General features: G+C 44.9%; 1 protein-coding gene across 1 annotated transcript in view; it reads left to right on the forward strand.

Annotated features, from left to right (window-relative positions):
* Positions 1-18,658, forward strand: part of LOC102561360 (ovostatin) — a 51,604-nt gene extending 32,946 nt beyond the window's left edge. The window contains exons 19-35 of the mRNA XM_019490284.2: positions 1,315-1,543; positions 1,887-2,013; positions 3,472-3,590; positions 5,035-5,086; positions 5,698-5,781; positions 5,924-6,100; positions 6,336-6,417; positions 7,015-7,171; positions 7,747-7,818; positions 9,556-9,721; positions 10,614-10,831; positions 11,435-11,650; positions 11,748-11,872; positions 12,094-12,184; positions 13,438-13,506; positions 17,215-17,317; positions 18,219-18,658. Of these exons, the coding sequence (XP_019345829.1) occupies positions 1,315-1,543; positions 1,887-2,013; positions 3,472-3,590; positions 5,035-5,086; positions 5,698-5,781; positions 5,924-6,100; positions 6,336-6,417; positions 7,015-7,171; positions 7,747-7,818; positions 9,556-9,721; positions 10,614-10,831; positions 11,435-11,650; positions 11,748-11,872; positions 12,094-12,184; positions 13,438-13,506; positions 17,215-17,317; positions 18,219-18,271 (2,140 nt within the window). The 3' untranslated portion in view covers positions 18,272-18,658. The remainder of the gene's footprint in view (positions 1-1,314; positions 1,544-1,886; positions 2,014-3,471; positions 3,591-5,034; positions 5,087-5,697; positions 5,782-5,923; positions 6,101-6,335; positions 6,418-7,014; positions 7,172-7,746; positions 7,819-9,555; positions 9,722-10,613; positions 10,832-11,434; positions 11,651-11,747; positions 11,873-12,093; positions 12,185-13,437; positions 13,507-17,214; positions 17,318-18,218) is intronic.
* Positions 18,659-20,811: the final 2,153 nt, after the last annotated feature.

The raw sequence follows: 20,811 nt of genomic DNA on the forward strand, positions 1-20,811 counted from the left end.
AATACAGGATGCAAAATACAAGAACAAAAAATGTAGCAAAAGTTTCTGATTAGAAAAACAAAAACAAAAACAAAAAAAAGAAGAAGAAAGAAAAAAAGCCAGAAGCCTCCTTTTAATTTTCAATAGCCAGAATGTAAATAGCATCTAACCATAAAAACAGGGAGCCCTCAAAGAGATTCCAATCTTAGCTCTGAAGCTGCATGATTTTGGAATGTTAACATGAATGGATGGTATCTGAATAGCAGGTTTGTTTTTTTGTTTTTATTTCTTCCACAAACAGCATTCTTAAGAGCTCCTTTTAAACAAACTCAGAATGTCTTCTAATTTAAAAAAAAAATCCCAGGCACCAACATCCTTGCAACATTCTTTCACACTCTGGGAACCAGGATAAAACTATGCAAGTAAATGCAACTTAGTCTTTACTTCCAGCTCAGTAACATTTTCTTAATAGGGAGGGCTAGCCCAGGGAAACTAAGGCCTTGTACAGATATTCAGTTTTTCCTGGACAGTCTCTGTTCCAGGCCACTCTCCTTTTGCAATCCCCACATTGTGCTATAGGGAAACACATGCTGCCCATGGGCAGTCTGGGATAACTAATCAGGATTGCTGTGTGCATTTCTGCAATCTGTCACCTGGCAGACCAGGAAAGTCTTCAGAGTATGCGGGAATGTGTGCAAACCTCCCCTGCCCCAGCCCAGCATTTCTCAACCTGTGGGTGACAACCCAAAAGTGGGTCACAAGAATCTATGGAAGGGTTGTGAACAAACTTTTAAAATGGATTCTCCTTTAAATGAGAAAATGTGGGAAACCATGGGTCTTCCTTTGCAGGGTAGCAGAGTTCCAGCCTGCAAGGGGTGACTTGGGACCCCTACAACCCACCCATCCACCTCCTCCCTCATGCACTGGGGTGGTGGGACCTGGGGATGGGGGGCAGTGGGTCAAGAGTGAGGGGCACTGGGTTGGGACCAGCCATTGATGCTTAGAAATGGGTCCTAGTTCAAAAAAGGTTGAGAACCACTACTCTAGCCCACCCCCTCCCCCACCCCACCTCCAGCCACAGTGTCAGTACTGCAAGCTCTCCGCAATTTGGGGCCTCAGCACTCAAATGCTTGTATACGCGCCTCTGGGTAAATTTCTCTACTCAAAGAACAAACCTGGGAGAATTCTCCCAGATTATTTGAATATATGTACATAGTTGGAAAGGAGACTATAGTGTCAGCTTGGGAGTCTCTTCTGTAGACATGCTAGATAATGTTCTCTGAACAGTCAAAGTCTATTCTCCTCCCTCTCATCTCTCGCTCTCTTATCCCTCAGCTCTGCTGGAAAGGCTGACATCTCTCTCGTCATCCCTGACACCATCACAGAATGGAAAGCCAGTGCCTTCTGCATGCAGGATGATGTTGGGTTTGGCATATCCCCAACTGTTTCTCTGACAGCTTTCCAGCCCTTCTTTGTTGATCCCACTCTGCCCTACTCCATTGTCCGAGGAGAAAAGTTTAATTTAATAGCCAATGTCTTCAACTACATGGACAGATGCAGCCTGGTACGTAATGTCCTTCCTTCCTTGTTTTCTTCACTCTGATTCCAGAGTGATTCCAGCTGGAGCTTGCACCAATCAGCTGGTGAACTCATAGAGGTCAATATGCATGCAGTGCTCAGGCAAGATGTGCTGAAAAAGCAGTGAGCTCAGAGCTTGCTGTATATGTGCGGCAGAGTCAAAGGGCAACATGGCTTCACCCTACTCCTGGATCTGCTGCTGGCCTTATGGTATCATCAGCATACATCCACCAGAATCAGAGAGAATAAAACAACAGCTTCTTATCAGCTTATCAGCAACCTCTTAGGAACAGCCTCCTCATGATTTAATTTTTGTCTCTTTCTCTCAGATCAGTGCTGTATTAGCCAAGTCAGATGATTACAAGGCAGAGGTCCTCACCCCAGAGAACAATGTTGTGAAGTTGTGTGCAAATGAGAGGAAAACCTACATCTGGGCTGTGAGCCCACACAAACTAGGTAAGCTTCTCTGGCTGGCCCTTTTTCATGGCATATCACTATTTTCTTTTTAATGGTTATTACTCTGCAATTCTGTCACACAATTAAGCATTGACAGACTTTACAGAGTCAGCCTTGGGGAACTCTGTTGTTTGTGGCTATTAAGTAGACCCTAGTGTTCTGTCTGTTTGCTGCTTCTGGGAGTTAATTTCTGTCTGTCTTGAAATGAATCATTCAGCTCACCCATTTGATGTAAAACATTTTCAGACTTTTTTTCCCGTGAGATCTTTCTATGCCCAGATGCCAAATCTGCCCAGCCTTGGAGCTTTTCTCACTCTACAATATTCTGTTCATCCTCCTAAAACCCTTCCCATTTCACACTTCAATCACCAGTATCTGGATGGTGATAATGCTATGTATTAAAAATCACAATGAAAAATACTGAAGTATGCTGTTTGCCCTGAGCCCAGTTCTCAACTGGTATAAACTGAGATAGCTTCATTGATTTCAGTGCATTTGTATTTGTTTAAAACAGCTGGGGATTCAGACCTAAATTTTCAATATTTTAAAAAGGCAGAGAGAGGTAGTTAGCCATGTTGGTCTGAAGTCAGGTAGAAGGCAGAGCAGAGTTGCTCTTTATGCAGAGATGCATAAGCTTTCATAAGCAGCATCTCTCTTGATCAGATGCTCTGAAAAGCCATAGCATCTGGCAAAGTAAGCTGCTGCTCATGAAAGCTTATCTATCTCTTCATTAGTCTATAAAGTACAACTCTGCCCTGTCTTTTTTAAGAAGCAGCAGAGATCATTTGGTGATTTGTCAGGACAGAAAATTGGAAGTAACAAGAAAAGTACATTTATTTTTTTCCTTAATTTTCAAAGGGCCTGCTCAAAATTAACTTTTTTCATCCAAATTTCCTAAAATTATGATTTTTTGAAGAAAAGAAATTCAGCAGTTTAATCAATTTATGTTAAATGCTCCCTTAAAAATAATAAAATCTTCCATTCTATAAATTCTTGAGAGTAATCCATGAAAATTTGAAACTATTTGGAGAATTATTGGAGGGTGAAAACTACATGGAATAACAGAAGATGGTTTTTGCTGCAGGTTAATTATGGAAAAACTGCTCCTTCTGCACAGTAACTTAATTCTTTTGAGGATAATTTTCTCCTGCACAGGAAGTACTATTTGAGGGTACCACTGTGCAGATACCTGCAGATGATTAAGTGAACAATTTCAACAAAAGCAAGACATACTAATAGTTATTTTCAAACAAGGATATTCTGTCTGAGACGAGACATATTTTAAAAAATAAAAGAAAGACAGATCTTATAGGATTCATTCAGGTTAACCTGCTTTGAAAGGAAGCAAATTTCCCAGAGGACTCTCAGGTCACCCTAGAATCATGAAGCGAAACCGGTGGCTGTTGTAGATATTTGGGATATATTTTATTTCATGGGCTTGTGGTCTGGCTCTTTCAGGTGAAGTGAACTTCACAATTACTGCTGAGACGCAATCAAGTGACAAAACTGTTGGGAATGGTACTTCAGCAAGGGAGATAGTATGGAAGGACACGATCATCCAAAAGCTGTTAGTTGAGGTATGGTAGGACATTCCAACTCCCCCTGGTACTTTCTTCTCTCTTGGTTTTATTTGGCTCATTCTCTCTAAAGCATCCTAACACTAACTCTCAGTCTGAAACAAGCTATAGAGATTTCACCCCTTGTCCTGGTCTAGGGTATAAGAAAAGTTAGTTGGTGGGGCATGGATGATCTATTTCTGAGTGACCCCAAGAATCCTACCAACCAATTTTCCTGAGAGAACAATGAGATGTGTTATCTGTGGAGGAGTAAGTGAAAGTGCCTGCTAAACACAGAGATCAGTCCACTTTCTCCAAACAAGTTTCTACACACCGTAACCTCGCACCCCATAGTTGAATTCTGCTGTCCCTTATATGATGAGACTAACTTTGATCAGATTCTGCTTTCAGTTAAGCCTTACTGCTATAAGCTATAATGAAGCCACTGTATTCCATCAAGACAGATGGGACAATGGGCCTTTAGCACCCACAGCACAAGCCATCCCACTTAAACTGAAGAGGCAGCTGCTTTTAACTGTGGATGATGATCTAGCTGTCATTAGTTCTGTCTTCTACTCTACGGTGCTGTGGCCACAGACATTCAAATGTCTGTGCAGTGGCCTCAGATGGGTTTTTCCATATGTAGCAGAGGTTGAATTGACAGTCATCTGTGACATCTGGCAGGCATCTTAGGAACCCTTCCTTTGTGGGGTCAGAATTTACTTTTACCTTCTGGGTACAGAGGGAAAGAGATGAACCCTAGTGTTGGGGAGAGCCCTGACAAGTATTTTTTTGTGCCTTTGGTCTGTTTCTACCATGATGCTGCCGGGATGAAAGCATGATTTGGCCTTTGTTGTATAGGCAGCTATGCCACAGGACAAGATAGAGAGAAGTCATTTCCATTTCTTCTGGAAACTACCTCCTTCCTCCCCACTAAGTCGAACTGGGTGTAGGTCTCTCCAGATGGGAGCACCTTCTGTCCCCTTCACGCAGAGCAGGAATGGTCTATACCAGTGGTGTAAGGACCCAGGGGCTGAATCTGGCACACTGAGCCATGTCATTTGGCCGGAGTTGGGCTGATGCACAGAGTTGCTCCATGGCCACATTAAGTGTGTGGGCCTGGCTGATGCAGGGCATCACACCCTGTGAACCAATCCCACAATAAGGATCCGACCCATGGAACAGTCCCACATCACTCATCCAGCCTAAGGGGCCAGATAGGTTTATGAGCATCACTAATCTACACAGAGCAAAAGGTGCAGTCTGTAAGACAGGGAGTGACCTCGTGAAATGGCAGGGAAGTCACTTTGTGAACTCAGAAGTGGCAGGCTGGATGTGTAACAGATGCATAACCCTATGGTGCCCCACTTGGCACAAACATGTTATATGATATCATTTTTGTCCCTGGTTTCATTGTTGTGTTCTGTCTCCTCTTCCTGTCTCTCCATTTTTCCACACTAACCAGCCTGAAGGCATCAAAAAGGAGGTGACCCAGAGTGACCTCATGTGTACAAAAGGTAAGGGCATCTTTGCAAATTCCCCCCTGCTATGCAGCCAAGGTTATAAATGCATCAGAGACTGACTGGAGAGTGGCTTTTAGATTCAAACATTTCCAAGTCAGCCTCCCTCCCTCCCTGCCTCCATACTAATACCTTCATTCTTTGAAATCAAAGGTTTCAGCAGCATTACCTATTTCAGCCGTAAGGCTGTGAGTTTGTTTTTCATGTACCTCTCTTTCTTGGGCAATAGAAGTAGCTCACTCCATTTCAGTGTCATTGCTCTCAGCTGCCAGTGCAGTTCTGCAGTGTTTAGGTAATGGCTATTGGATGTAGGCACACAGAATGGAAACAGCTCAGCTGTGTGTCATAGATACTATTCTCCACATGGACAGGTCAAAAGTATTCTTCACACAGGCAAGGAAATAGATTTCTCAGTTCTGTCACTGGCTCCCTGGGCAAGTGACTTCACCTCTCTTCTTAACAAGTTTATTCATGTAGACTGAAGGAAGGAATAGCAGCCCAGTTCACTTGGATGATATGATGCTTAGAGTATATTGTCTGTTGGGAAAAGATATTGTGAAAGGGAAAGGGATTGTTTTTTCTCTATTAGCATTATATTTTATCAACAGGCCAAGCAAACTCTGGAGTAATATCCCTGAAGCTGCCAGCAAACGTAGTGGAGGGATCAGCCAGAGCATATTTTTCAGTCATTGGTAAGTTTAATATTTATATAAAAAATAAAGGACCTGATTCTTCCCTGTCCTTCCCTTGGTGCTGCCATTTCACTAGTACCAAAGAGTGCTGTATTTTAAATTGCATATCTGAACTGCACTGACTCTGTCTCCTGTTCCTCAGGGGATCTCTTGGGCTCTACCTTACGGAACATGGAGAATCTCCTCCACATGCCCTATGGCTGCGCAGAGCAGAATATGGCTCGTTTCACACCCAATATCTACATCCTGGACTATCTGAACAAGACAGGGCAGCTGACTAATGAGATCAGAGTCAAGGGCGTTACATACTTAGCTAGCGGTAAGAAGATTTTTGATTCCTCCACCTCAGCTTGCTTTCTTGCACTGAAATACCATCATAATACCGGTACTATGCAATAGTTACTAATGAGCTAGAGGAGCACACAAACAATTAGAATGAAACCAGTCACCAACATTGCTTTTGTTCTCAAATGCAACAGGGTACAGCTTCAATTGGAAACAGAGAAACAGGCCCATTATTGTTGGAAAATATGTCTTCTTTGATGTGTTTTCAGGATATCAGAAGCAGTTGTCCTACCAACATGAAGATGGATCATACAGTGCCTTTGGGGACAGAGATAAGCAAGGGAACGTATGGTGAGAGCTGGGAATCTCCTTGGGGTCCCTTGTGCTGAAAGAAGTTGTTTTTGATAGGGGAGTACCTCCAGAATCTGATTCTGTAGTCAAGGGGAGAGGTGTAAGCAGGAAGACTGGCCAGATCAGTGGGGCTGAAGCTTTTTACCACTGGGGTACTGGTTACAATCTGAGCACTGGACAGAGGTTAGAGGAGGAGGGATGGATAGTCCATCAGGATTGGGGAATGGGAGATGTAGCTTTTCATTCCTAGTGCACTCATTCCATTTCAGCCCCAGGTTATGTGGATAGATGGCTCAAGGGGACAGGCAAACTGTATGAAGGCACTTGATACATTGTGGCTATAATTAGAGTTGCCCTGATCCAACTGATGTGTTTGGGGAGCAGGGTTCTTCAGCTAGTACTGCTCACCCATGGAGCATCTCAAGGTAAACCATGGTGCAGAGATTTATATGAGATCAGATCAGAGTTGTGACGGGCCTCCTCTCCCCGCCCCACCCCCGGCCACAAAGTGGAAGGGGGAAAGAAAGCTGCAAGGTGACCACAAGACAGTCTCTTCTGCAACTCCTCCTCACTTCAGTCTATGTGGTTCCCCTGTAGGCTGACAGCCTTTGTGTACAAGTCCTTCGCTGAAGCCACGCGCTACATCTACATTGACAGCAATGTGCAGCAGAGGACCCTGATCTGGCTGGCAAGTAAACAGAATCCAAATGGTTGCTTCCCAAAGGATGGGAACCATTTCAACAATGCTTTGAAGGTGACTGATCTCAGCTTATTCATAAATTCCAGTCCCACCCATCATTAGGATAGAACTGTGAAACAGCCTGACACTGTCCTGCTGCCCAGATGTTCAAACCTGCCCTGCGTCTCTAGCATTGTTTTCTAATGGCCCTCCCACAGGCAAGGTATGACCCTTACAACTTTCAGCAGGTAGTGTCATAGAAGCAGCATGGATTTTTTAGATGAAAGTCCTTAGTTTTATTCCCCAGAGCTATATATATATATATAATATGGAAGTTTTATAATATAATATAAATATGCATATATGTGATATATATGCATTTAACTGGGAACCACAGGCCATATTCGCCTGTGTTTTACAAGTATAAACTCCTAGTAAACCCACCAGTCATTTGTGCTCATATTACAGTAAGTAAAGTCAAATTTAACATATTCAGTTTATGTATGCACACACAGCATGTAAGTTCCCTTGAATGGAAATACTTACCTTTTGAGTACTGGCCTTCCAGGTGCCAAGATGCAGGTACATGATACCTGAAAGCTTATCTGAAACAAGCCTATTGACCTATTTTTCCTTTCTTTCCTGCTCAGGGTGGAGACAGTGGACTTTCACTCACAGCCTATGTCATTGCAGCTTTTCTTGCAGCTGGACACTCCACCTCGGTATGAAGTAAACACTTTCCTGCCTTCTTAGACTGGCCAGTCTAAGGTCACAAGCAGCAGAAAAGTGATCAGCTGTGCAGCGTCCCTTTGCTTCAGCTATGTCTTAAATGCTGGCTCTGAATCGTTGTGTTTCTATAAGGACAAACCAAAAGTTCTGTACCAGAGTTGTTGCATGTAGATAGGCTCAGTAGTGCAATAGGCACCTGACATATTATGGGGATTAGTCATGTGTCTTGCCTTCAGTTTAACTGTAGGTATAGCCTGATTTATCACTAGAACTCCTTACTACGAATAAGAACTCCATTGCTTTAGAAAATAATGTTTTTGATCAAATTCAATCCAGATTGAATTTGTTCAGCATGCAGCAGATTTCCTAGCCTTTAGCCTGGAAAATTCACTCTGGGACCTTGGAGTTGAATTGTGTTTTCATTTTCCCACATGCTTGTTAGCAACAGAAAGGAAGGATGTAGGGTGGTACCTGGAATGGGGGGACCTGAATGCAATTCCCCTCTGCTATTGCTAGTTTCCGAGTGGTTAGGGGCCATGCACTGCACCTATGTGAGCAGCAGGTTCCTGATGCCACATACCGTGCTGGCCCCCTTCTGTGCCTTCAGTGCCTCCTCTTCCCAGTTAGCTGTGCTGTGCAGGCTCCCTCCACTCCCCCTCTGCACCCCGCCTTGTCAAACTACATGGGAACCCCCACTACCATGCAGGGACCCTGAGCTGCTCTGAGCTGTAGGCTGCCTGTGATCCACGGGTCACAAAGGGCTATAGCACCTTACCCTGCCCCCAGAGCAGTGGAAGGAAATTAAAGCTAGAGGAGGAAGATGGGGAGAGGGGAGCTGAGATCCCAGGGAGAACAGCAGCTGGGGTGGTGGCAGGAGTAGCGACTAGGCAAGTGTTTGGAGGTCACCACTTAATCTTTCACAAGCCATGTAAGGCCTGTGAGCTGCAAGTTGGACAGCACTGTTATAGAGGGCCAGGTGCTCAGGTAGGATGGGTCTCAGTACCAAAAAAGTATCCAAGACAGATATTAAAAAAACATTCCATAGGATCAAATTCTGCCTCAATTATACAGGTGCAACACCATAATTTGCACATCAGAATTCCAAGTTGGGTGGCCCAGATGTAACTGACATGGTGAGGAGACAACATGGTAACTTTTCTTGGTGATGTATAAGCCAGAATAGAGGCGCATTCACCCAGAGCTGAATAATCACTCTGCTTCTAGGCTGAAGAGAGTGATTATTTCTCTTTGCTTACGTCAGATAGCAATGACAATAATAGCAATGCCTCTTTTATACAGCACTTTTCATTCAGTGCCTTTGGAAATGAACCAGCCATGCTGTCAGCGTGACATTCCAGTAGTGCCAGTTCAAAGAATAGCCAAAATCTTTTAGGGTAGGTGTGGCCAATCTGTGGCATGAGTGCCTCAAGTGCCACAGGCAGCCTCTTTGTGTGGCACGTGGCAGAACAGGGATAAGATGGGCAGCACAGGAACAGATGGGGCAGAAAGCAGAAAACAAAGCAACAAATCAGGCAGGGAGCACAGGGCTGAGAGCAAAAAGCAAAGCAGCAGATCAGACAGGGAAGAGGGAATGGAATGGCACTTGAGGAGGGTATGGGTTTAATTTGTGGCACACTCCAACAAGGTTGTCTCTTCCCCCCCACCGTTATAGGGAAAGCAAACATGCTATATTGTACACCACAGACCCTAAACTGTGTTTTCATTTCCAGCACACGGTGGTTCAGGATGGCCTGAAGTGTCTGGAGGCTGTTGATAGCAATGGAGTCACCAATTTGTATGGCCAGGCCCTCCTAGCCTACACTTATGGCTTAGCAAGCAATAAAGCAAAACACAGATTCTTCTTGGAGAAGTTGGACAAATCAGCTACAAAACGTGGTAAGGGTCATTTAGAAGTCTTCCATGGCAGGCATTTAAAGTAGTTTGGGTGAATAGTCTGTGGCATCAAAAAAATACTCTTTGATATCTGGCCACTACAATCTTCCCATTCCATATTAACCTTGGCTAGGCTTTCTCTAAAACCAATCATTGATTCTTTGAACTTCTTTCAACTTTGTGCCCTAAGCCAAAGGGAAAACCAAAGCCTAGTGTTCTCACAGCCTCAATTTCCTTTCTTCTGATTGACTTCTGTTTGCATTTCCCCCATCTATAGCTTTGGGAGCACATATTAATGCTTGTCGCACCAGAGTTTATTGCTCCTGGGCACTGTGTTTACATGTGCACCCGGGACCGTAGCACATGGAACAAGGTTAGAGCAGCCCTGCTGGCATGGAATACAGGGGGCCAGCCTGTCAGCCTGAGGCTGCTTTGCCTCAGCTTAACATGCTGCAGAGAGTCTGGCTGGGGCACAAGGGTCCCCGCATTGTAACACCCTTGTGCCTCACCCAGCCACATCAACATCTACACATGCATTACTGCAGAGTAAAAAACTCTGCAGCAGAATAGTATTTGTATTTATAAGTACTATCCTGCTGTGTAGTTTATTAGTTTCCTGAGGCCTAATAGGGCTGTACGTGTAGATGCCAAGACTTTTACTGTGGAGCTAAACAGGCAATTCCTCAGTAAATGTCTCGTGTAGACGCACCCTGTCTTGCTGAAGGAAAATCCTGGTCCCTTCTCATTCAGAAATGAGCCCAGAAGTTCCCAAACTGGCTAGTCCCAGGCAAAAGATGAGTGGTAGCCAGTGGACTGTACTACCCCACATGACAAAATAGTAAGGTAATCACTAGTTCATTCTTTAGGCTCCTCACCATCCCTATTCTGTTCCCAGATGGCTCAGTTTATTGGGAGCTGGAAAAGAAGCCACCAACAGGCAACTTCCCCTTCTACTTGCGTGCCTCTTCTGCCGAGGTTGAACTGACCAGCTATGTGCTGCTGGCACTGCTCAACCAATCCAATGTGACTCCAAAGGACTTGTCATACATGTCTCAGATTGTGCAGTGGGTTGTCAAACAACAGAATCCATATGGGGGATTCTCCTCCTCCCAGGTGACTTTTCCCTCATGTTAGAAGGAACAGACCCTGAAAAGAGTCTTCCAGCTGGATCCCTCTCCTATATATTACGGGTATTTCTGCTGGGTATTTCTGATGAGAAGAGTAAGACCCTGGAACTCACTTCCTCCTCGTGTCAAAAATAGCCTAAATCTGGTGACCTAAAATAATATACTTGACAGGGTACTGGAGAGGTTAAAGGGTATGTTTTTAGAGATGACAGGGTTGGGTAGCACTTTAATACACTGAGTCATCAGTTGGCTGAACCGAGTTACTATTACCTCTTTGAATATTTGCTTTTAATGCTGCTGGGTATATATGGGTGCTCTTGTACTTGTCTTTAATTGTCAAGACATGTCAGACTCTTATGCATAGAAGTCTTTTTTGCATTCTTTAAATTTGATTAAATAATATTTGGCCCACATTCACACAATAGTGGCAGACAGTAGTAGGTGTCCTGAGATAATTCAAGCCATAAAGCCCCCCTTTTCTTTCTGTCTTAACTGGGGGAAATAGTGTCCTTGGAGTGTATATGAGCTGTGTTAATCTCATGCATCATATCCCAGCTGAGTCTGTTTCTGATCATGTTGTACTTTTCAGGACACCATTGTTGCTATCCAAGCTCTTGCCAAGTATGCGCATCTCACCTTCTCCAAGGATGGTCAAAACACAGTTGAGATCAAGTCCAAGAATCTTTCAAACAAGGTCTTCCAGGTGAACAATAAAAACCGCTTCCTGCTGCAGCAGACTTCCCTGCCCAGTGTCCCAGGGGAGTACAGGGTGGAAGTGAATGGCAACGGCTGTGTCTACATGCAGGTAAACTAGTGCCCAGCACCCTGATCCTCAGCACCTTCAGCTGATAGCTCAGCAGAACTCCCTTCTTTTGCTGCCTGACACATTTTATCTCTTCTAGACAACACTAAGGTACAACATCCACCTGTCTGGGGAGGACTCTGGGTTTTCTCTCTCTGCACAGCCGACAAATGCTTCCTGCACAAACAACTTCCCACCAAAGTTTGACCTTGTCATCTCGACCAGGTAACCTCCCTCATCGTCCCAGCTGCTGGGGTAAAGTGTCAGGAAAGGGAGTTAAGAAAAACCATTTAGTGTGTTACTGGTTTGTAGTTGCAGTAAGACAAGTGGGACTGTTGCTGATCTGACCATCCTCCAATATAGCTGAATGGGGAGATTTCACATGTTGAAAGGGTCATTGTGTTTCTACCTCATGAGCCAAACTAATGGGGTATCTCTCATTTCAGTTATGCTGGGAAGCGGAGTGAGTCCAACATGGCCATTATTGATGTGAAGATGCTCTCGGGCTTTGTACCTATTAAATCATCCCTGCAGGAGGTAAATGATGGGAGCATGGGGTGAATAGGAGCAAAATTGGTTATGGCAGTGGCTCTCAACCTTTTTTGTACCAGGACCCATTTGTAAACATCAATAACCATCCTGACCCAGTGCCCCTCACTCCCGACCGACTGCCCCCAGGCCCCAGCTCCCCACTGTGTGGGGCAGGAGGGGTGTATGTGGGCATGGGGACCCCAAAGCAGCCCTTCACAGGCAGGAACTCTGCTAGCCTGCAAGGGAAAAGCCACAGTTTCCCACATTTTTCTCCTTTAAAGGAAAATCCATTTTTAAAGTTTGTTTCTGACCCTTTCATATATTCTTGTGACCCACTTTTGGGTCACAACCCACAGGTTGAGAAACACTGGGTTATGGGATACTATAGCTTGGGCTGGAGAAGAAAAGGGGTCCTGTTAGCAAGCTGAGGAGCTGAACCAGGTGGTGAATTCAGTTTTAAGCAGCTAGACATATGACCATCCACTGCATTATCTGTTGGTAGCTGTTCATTGGATGAAGTAAGGCATGGACAATTATGGCTCCAATCTTAGGCACCATGTCTCATGTCTATTTTCCTGCATCTCTGCCTGGATATTGTTTCATTAGACAATGCCCTTATGTATGCAAAACAGTTTCAGTGAAACATATGATATTTGCACCACTTAACAATGCCAACATTGCATGGCACACAGTGGCACCCTTAAAGGGATATTATAGCACCCCAGAGTGCCATACCTCCCTGCTTGAGGATCACTGGTCTGGAGCCCTGTGAAATCTCTACCTTTTTAAATCAGACTGTTGCACAGAAACTTTTTAAACTATTCTGCATCCTACCCATTTTTCTTATCATTTCAGTTAGAAAAGGGGCATACTTTTACACTGAAAACTTGTATTTGTACATGTTTTGATTGTACAGCTATTTGCCCCCAAACAGTTACCTATTTTTGAAAAAAAAGAATACATTCCACAGGAGACTAGGTCAGGCTGGACTGAGGAAAAACTGGTAATTTAGTTAGTATTTTCTGCCAGTGTGGACCTTATTTTAAGTTCAGAATGAAATGCAGAATATTGTGAATTTTGCACTGTTCTGTGTTTCATTGGATCTAGACCATCACATTTCTCAACCTTTTGTATTACTTGTCTTAGCCACGAGATGTCACTGTGGCCCTATAAGAATGTGCCTACTACAAGGAATCATTTAGTATAGGTTTGGGAATTTCTCTTCTGTTTAAAATCAGTATCATTTTCCTTGTTTAAAGCTTCAGAACAGTCGTGTGGTGATGCATGTGGAGACCAAGAACGACCATGTCCTCTGCTACTTGGAGAAGGTAAGCTTGGAGAAAGATGTGCCGTGCCGTTCATCTCCAGTGTTTGTTAAATTTGGAAATAAAGCAGACTCCCAAATAAAAGAATGAACTCGCTGTGAGCTGATCAGCAACACACCAATCTTCATCATTCCTTACTGAGAGGCTTAAAGGTGTTGTTGCCACCCTATAATTGGTAAGGCAGGCTGCTTCAGTGACATGGTCGAAGCCCAGGAATCTAGGCAGACCACTAGGTTATCCCTATTCTGTTGTGATCTGGGGAAACTGAAATAAGTACAGTGTAGTGCAGGTGAATAGGAATACAGTTACCATGAAGCGTCCTTGTGGCAGGGCACTGTGTGTGCCGGCCACCTTAACGGCCTGGAGCTGGCAGCCGCCAGGTGCCTGATGAGGGCCGCCATTTTGGATCTGGGGCTGCCCATATAAACAGGGCAGTTCTGCTGTGAGAAGCCAGGCAACAACACCGCCCGGCTGGAGGGCTGCAGATCTTAATCTGGAGGTAAGAGAGGAGCTGTAGGGGATGGTCAGGAGGCTCCTGGTCCTGGGTACGACCTAAAACTGTACCCTGCCAGGAGCGGGTGGCCTGGTGGGGCTCCCAGTGGTGCGGGAGCCCCCAGGAAATGCCAGGCCAGTTACCACCCCAGTGAAAGGCGGGTCGGGGTGCCTTAACCCCTAGCCCCCACCACTGGGTGGGTTACCCCTTTGTTGGAGGACCCAGAGGGTGGACCCCTTTGTTAGAGGGCCTCAGAGAGTGAGATAAGGGCCATAACTCAGGCCTGTCTGAACTCCCCCTGACTGGTCCACGCTGGGGCCAGGGCCGGAAGGGCCGGGGGCCCACCGCGAGGAACACCCAAGAGCCGAGGGCCGGTGGTCCTGACTGCCCTGGAGGTGGGCCAGGGCTAGTAGCCAAAGGTCCCGGTGGGGGGGATCACACCCGAAGGGGGATCAGTTCAGGGAGCTATGGCGCCCGGTGCGATGGCAGAAGAGTCCACCTGAGGGGAAGAATCCAGGTGGGGTTCAATAGTAGGGTTCTGGGGCCCAGTGTGGGAGCCGGTGGTAGTGAGACCATCGTGATGCCATCTGCAAGGCGTGGGCTGCGGTGTAGGGGAGGCATGGAGCCGCAGATAGCGCCCCCTGGAATCAAGGCAGGAAATGGGCAGCCTCCCACTTTATTAACATCCACTTATTAATTACGCCAACAAGGCGTGGCGGGTGAGATGCAGGCAGTTAGCCCAGAAACAGGTGGGCAGGCCACAGCGAGATTGGCCCCAAACAGGCCCCCTGTTACAGTCCTGGAAAGAGAGAGTTGTGAATTCATTATTAATCTTTACCAGAGAGCTACACGCTTACACAGCATTTTGCAAATATAGATAAACCTCACTCCCTGCCCCAGAGATTATAATCTAAATATGTTGGCTGCTGCTACTACTACTGATAATTAGAATGAGATCTACTGTATTTACCAGAATCCAAGATGACATTGAATTTAAGACAAACCCCCAATAATTAGAGTCTAGACATAGAAAATTTATCAAATTGTTATGATATTCCATGTGTAGAATCTAATTATCAGGGGGTCATCTTAAATTCATCTCTTCCCTCCACTGCAGCAGGGCAAACAGGGAAAGGTGGTGGGAGGACCAGGTAGCAGAGGAGTCGAGTGGCATGACCCCTGCCCCTTGCTGTCTATCCCCTGCACTACTTGTACCCCAGCTGCCTGCTTCCTCGCCAACCTGGTGACTGTGCACCTCATGCTTGCCCCTCCTGCAGTGTCTGTGCTCCCTGCCACCTGCTTCCCCTGCACTTGCTACCACCCCACACCTCCTGACACTTGCCCCTCTCCATGATGCCTACGCTGCCAGGCACCATGCCCCCTCTGACACTTGACCCCCTCGCCTTCCCCTGCCCTCTCATCTGCCCCTGTGCTGCCTTCCCACTGCTCTTTGCAACCATGCCACTTCCCTCCCATCCTGTTCTGCTGCCGCCTCCACTTACCTTGCTGTCACAGCTCCAGCTGGGACCCAGCTCCAGCCTGGGGCAAGGAGCAGAGAGCACAGGCTGCCTCTGACCCCCCACCTGGCCACACAGCCGCTGTTGTGGTGGCCGCAGCTCCAGCCCCACCCCTGGAGCTCAGACCAGAGCTTCCACCACCACTGAGTAAGTTGTGGAGGGGCAGAAGCAGCTTGTGCTCTGTGCTCTCTGCCTGAGGCTAGAGCTGCAACATGAGGGCAAGTGGTAGTAGCAAATGGGGGAGGAGAGCAGAAGCAATGGGGAACAAAAGCTTGAGGAGCCGGGGCTGCAGGGAGCAGGTGGTAGAGGTGGGCAGCAGCTGAGACTCTGACCCCAGGCTTAGCATTGCAGCTACAGCCACAGCCACAGCTGCAGCCATTACATCTCCCTACTTGCGCTCAGATCTAAGATGAGAGCCCCCCCCAAGTGTTGAGTGGGAGAAAACCCCTGTCTTGGATTTGAGTAAATGTGTTTAAGTAGCACTTTTCATCAAGAGATCTCCAGTTGCTTTACAGGCTCAGTGTCATTCACTGTTTTATATACAGGAATTTGATGTGCTGAGGATGGATATGATCCTATCCCAGATCTATTAGAGGAGCACCCTCCCCTCCTCTTCCCAGCATCACCTGCAACAAACTTTATTTTCTTTCTAAAATCAGCTGCTGGAAACTGGGATGCACAGTATAAGCAAGGAAATAAAGTTATAGCAGTTCCTGCAGCATAAGCCTTCTGGGAGGGAGAGAGGAGGAGGTAAAGGTCATACTACACTTGCTTCACAGGGAGCTATAGAGTCAGCAGGCTGGGCTGCAGCTACTTGGTTACTTACTGGAACTTACAAGTGTTTTCAAGAACGGATCTTTTTTTCCTTTCATCCTGCCTTTCAACAGCAAGGTGTATATCTTATATGGTGACATGGTGTATGCAAGAAAATATGGTAATAAAGAACACAGGGAATGGGTTAACATTGGTTAAAATGTAATTGATGTTAATATAGCAAGAGGAGGAAGGGGACAGGAGAAATGGTAATACATTGCATTTTATATAGTGCTTTTTAGCCTTATGCCTCAAAGTGCTTTACAGTGAAAAGCAAGATTTGTTAGGTAATATCTTCTACTGTACCAATTTCATTAGCTAGAAGAGCTGTTAGAACAGCTTTTGGGCACAGAGTGCACTTCCTCAGATCTGAGAGAGAAGCAGACACAGCCTAAGCACACCAAAACAGTTCCTCAGGGAACTGAGGAAAGAATTAGGGGGGAGGCCAAGGATCTTAAATCTAGTGGGGTGAGAAGAAGCCAATGGTGAAATGAAAGGTGTGTGCTGACCTGGTTAGAACCAGCCTGGGAAGAGCAAGATGACTGGCAGTGACTTCTTGGAGCTGCTGCAGGGGGAAGAAGGAGAAATGCAGAGGTTACAATAATCAAGACCTAGTCAAGGCCTTCAACAGGGCAAAAAGAATGGAATCTGGAGATGAGGAAAAAGCAACAGGACTTGGTTGTTTCACCACAAGATGTAGCTAGCAACTGATTTCTTTAGCTATTTAACTAGCTTATTAACAATCTTATCAGCCTAGGAGAATTGGAAAGTTGAAGAGTTGTAATGTGTATCCTTTACCGGTTTGGAAATGTGTTTGTGCTGCCTCATTCCGTGAAGTGCATATTATAAGAAACAAAGTGTGACATGTTTTTTCTGTCCTGCTCCCAGGTTTCCCAGAAGGAAATCCGTTTCTCTTTCAGCATTGAACAAAGCCTTCCTATATCTAATATCCAGCCAGCTTCTGTGCAAATCTATGATTATTATGAAACAGGTAGGAGGCCTGGTTGGGCTGAATAAATACCCTTTGAATCAAACTACTAATCCCAGTCTTAGCTAGAGGGTGGGAGGTGGCTGATTAAATGTAAAATATGCATAATTGCCCTATCTAACGCAGGTTCCTCTTTACAGATCTGCTTTTGCTCAGTTTTTAGTTCTTAGCAGACATAGGTAAAAAGCACACGAGTATTGCAATTGCATGAACTGAAGGAGAGACACTGAGAGTTCCCCAACTTGTTCATTGCCTGATTAACACAAGCCAGGAGGGAAACTGATACCGCTATAATTACCTTCCCTACTAGTTGCTCCCCCTTTACCTTGTTCACTCATTGGCTTTTGCTCTGTTATCACAGGTCCAGCCTTAAAGCAAAAGTGAGTGAGCCACCAGGGTCAACACTTTTGTCTTGCCTTATCTGGCATGCCTTACCCATCCACCCTATTACTGCCATAGTAGTTAGAGTCTAAATAGCTTTGGTTGTAGCCTGTATCACAAAGTATCTGTGGCTTACATGATGCAAATACACCATAAAGTTCTATGTTCTTTTCCAGATCCAGTTTAAATACCATGAGCTCTCTCTTACCAGATAATTAGACATGTCCAGAGCCTGCGTGGAGAGGGACATTCAGTCTGCTCCCTATGAATGTGCATTCTGCTATCCAAACTGCATGTCAGAAACAATTTCCCTGCTCGCTGATTGTCCTCCCTTCTGTATATTGCCAGTACACTCATGGCAAACACTGGGCACTGAAGAGCCACAGACATTGGTGCCTTGACAACAGGGAAGACCATATAGCTACTTAGGAACCTGGCATGCATATTATCATGGGTGTGCGTGCACTGGCAATGGAGTGATTCCTCACAGGAATATGAATGTTATCTTTCTTTTCTTTTTCAGATGCATCCAACGTTGCAGTCTACAATACACCCTGCAAACAAGCTTCCACTTGAAACTGGGGAGGAGGCAGGAAGAGGTAACGGAAAGCCAGAGACCCCAGCTAAGCTTGAGTAGGGAGAGAAAAGTTTTGCATGTTTGTGGAGAGGGCATATTAAATTGGAAAAATAGATAGGGGATGAGTAATTTTAGACATTGTGTCAATCAGGATTGTCTATTCTTTGCCAATGCTTCAGAAAATCTAGGGGACAACTTGCATTTTATCTTTGTTCCTGATTTTCAGGTAGTAATGACTCCTAAAAATCACATTTCTGGCAAGAAATGCCTCTTTACTGAGCTATCATCGTGGGGAAAAAATATGTACTTGAAAAAAAAAAATGTTTAGGTTTTAACTATTCTTTTGTATTTTCCCACTAGTACAAATTAAAGCTGTGAAAATCTGATATTGATTCCTTATTTCCTCTGACAACATGGAAAAAGCTGTTTCAGAAATGTCACACTTCTAATCACAAAGGGAAATCAGTGGCATTTTTGGTGTCATCTCCCCCCCCCCCCCCCCTTCTTCAATATGCTTTGAAATAAAGTCCTCTGATTAACAGAATCATTTGTCTGGATTGCTGTACCTTCCCATAGTCTTTCCAGTTGGTTACCACTGAATATTTCTGGAACCGAAACCCTGATAATATGGAGACTTATGGAACTAGGGCCTGCACTTTCAATGATTTGAGGTAACAAACATTAAAATCCATCCAATCATACAAGATAGTTTCTAAAAGTCAGTCACAAAAGCAAGCAAATACCAAAATGAATGTTTAAATATATCTTTTTAAATTAAAAGAACTAAGGAAGTGGTCTTTAAACCTTGCAGGGTGTGTCTACATGTTCATTAATGTACCTTTGCTACTGCATATTAAGTTTAGTACCTTTAATATGAGGTATTAGATAAAGCTGCAGTAGCTGTGCTGATGTGCAGTAGCAAAGGCAATTTTTTTCTGATGCTTAATGCGCAGTACTATTCTACTGCGCATTAACATATTAGCACGATGTCACAGGCCAGCTGGGCACTGTGAGTGTATCAATTTAGTTGTAGGCTGACTGGGTGCTGCAACTGTATCAGCCACTGGGCTGTTTGGTTTGGGATTGAGGAGGGAGAGTTGGGAGTAAAGCAAAGGCAAATTTATTATAGCTTACACACGCAACAGTTAGCAGAAAGATAAATGTGACAAGCAGATAATGCAGTATTAAAGAGCTAATAGTAAATAATAACAACAGATAGATGGATCAATCTGTTGCAAGCCAACTGGGCACTGCAAGGGTATCAGCCACTGGGCTGTTCAGAACAACAGATAGACAGACATGAGTTGGCAATTTATTGATAGTCCCTCAATGCCAGGTGCACACCAAGTGATTCCAGCAAAGTCAGGCATCCCCGATCAACGCTGTCGGAGGGATTACCAGGGAAGCTCCCTTGTTCAGGATCCAATTCTCACTCACACTGGGAGTCCAGAGTCTAGGCTTAGAACAATGTTCCGTTCTGTTCCCTCCTTCCTGCTGGTCACCTGACGCACGCGCTTTTTATACCTAGTCTTATGCTAATCTGTTGGCTTTAGAGCCACTCACAATCTTGCCCTATAGCTGTTACCCTATGGGATTGAAAGGTGTTAAAAATGATCATAAAAGGTTACTACCCAGACTTGGATTTATCCAATAAGCAAATTATAATGCAGCACCTTTAGGTTTGAAATTGACATTACTCAACCCTTTTAGATTTTCCTGAATATGCTTTCTTGAGACATACTTTCCTGGAATGTGTTGGGTGTGCCAGGCGGTTGGCTCCAGTTCTTATTGTCAAGGCTGAACCCTGAACAAAAACTGTTAGGTCAGCTAATCTTGCAGCTACAGCTTCGCTTTTGGGGCCCAGTCAGTTCCACAAACAGTTAGTTTTATCATTTTGGTTAAACTTATGACAGACAAGTTACATTTCCGGGTTACAAATTTACAAGCTTTACATTAGGCAAAAATTCCAAATGCCTCCAAGAAGCACATATTTATTGCTTATTAATCCCTCTGGTTCTGGCCGTCACAGCACGGTTTTTGCTGTGACACGCTAATGAGCAGTGGAACGATCCACTGTGCATTCAGGTGTCTTGTGTAGATGCACCCACAGTAGAGTCACAGATTATCATGGTAATAAGATGAAAGATTCCAAACACAAGGGAAATATGTATAGATCAAATTACTAAAATGCACTTGCTTTGGTAGTCAACCTCATTCTAAAAAGGATAAGGTTAACTTGATGGCTCTTCTTGGATACGACTGGCTGTGCAAAGTGAGGCCTGCATTATCCTGTTGCATATTTCTGTCTAATGCAATAATTGCTGAATGCCACATCAAATCAGTTCCTAACATTTCAGGAGTATTCAAGGTATCAATGGCCAGAAACCTACCAATTTTGATACTGAGCGGACAACCAGAGAAGTCTAATTCAGAAAAAAATCAAGGCTTCCAGAGTACCAGGTGGTTTAGATACCACCAAGTTCAGTTACCATATATGTCAGAGATGACCACTTCCCTTGGTTCTTGGTGGAACTGTCTG

This window comes from Alligator mississippiensis, chromosome 4, assembly GCF_030867095.1.
Source record: "Alligator mississippiensis isolate rAllMis1 chromosome 4, rAllMis1, whole genome shotgun sequence".
NCBI classification, from domain to species: domain Eukaryota; kingdom Metazoa; phylum Chordata; order Crocodylia; family Alligatoridae; genus Alligator; species Alligator mississippiensis.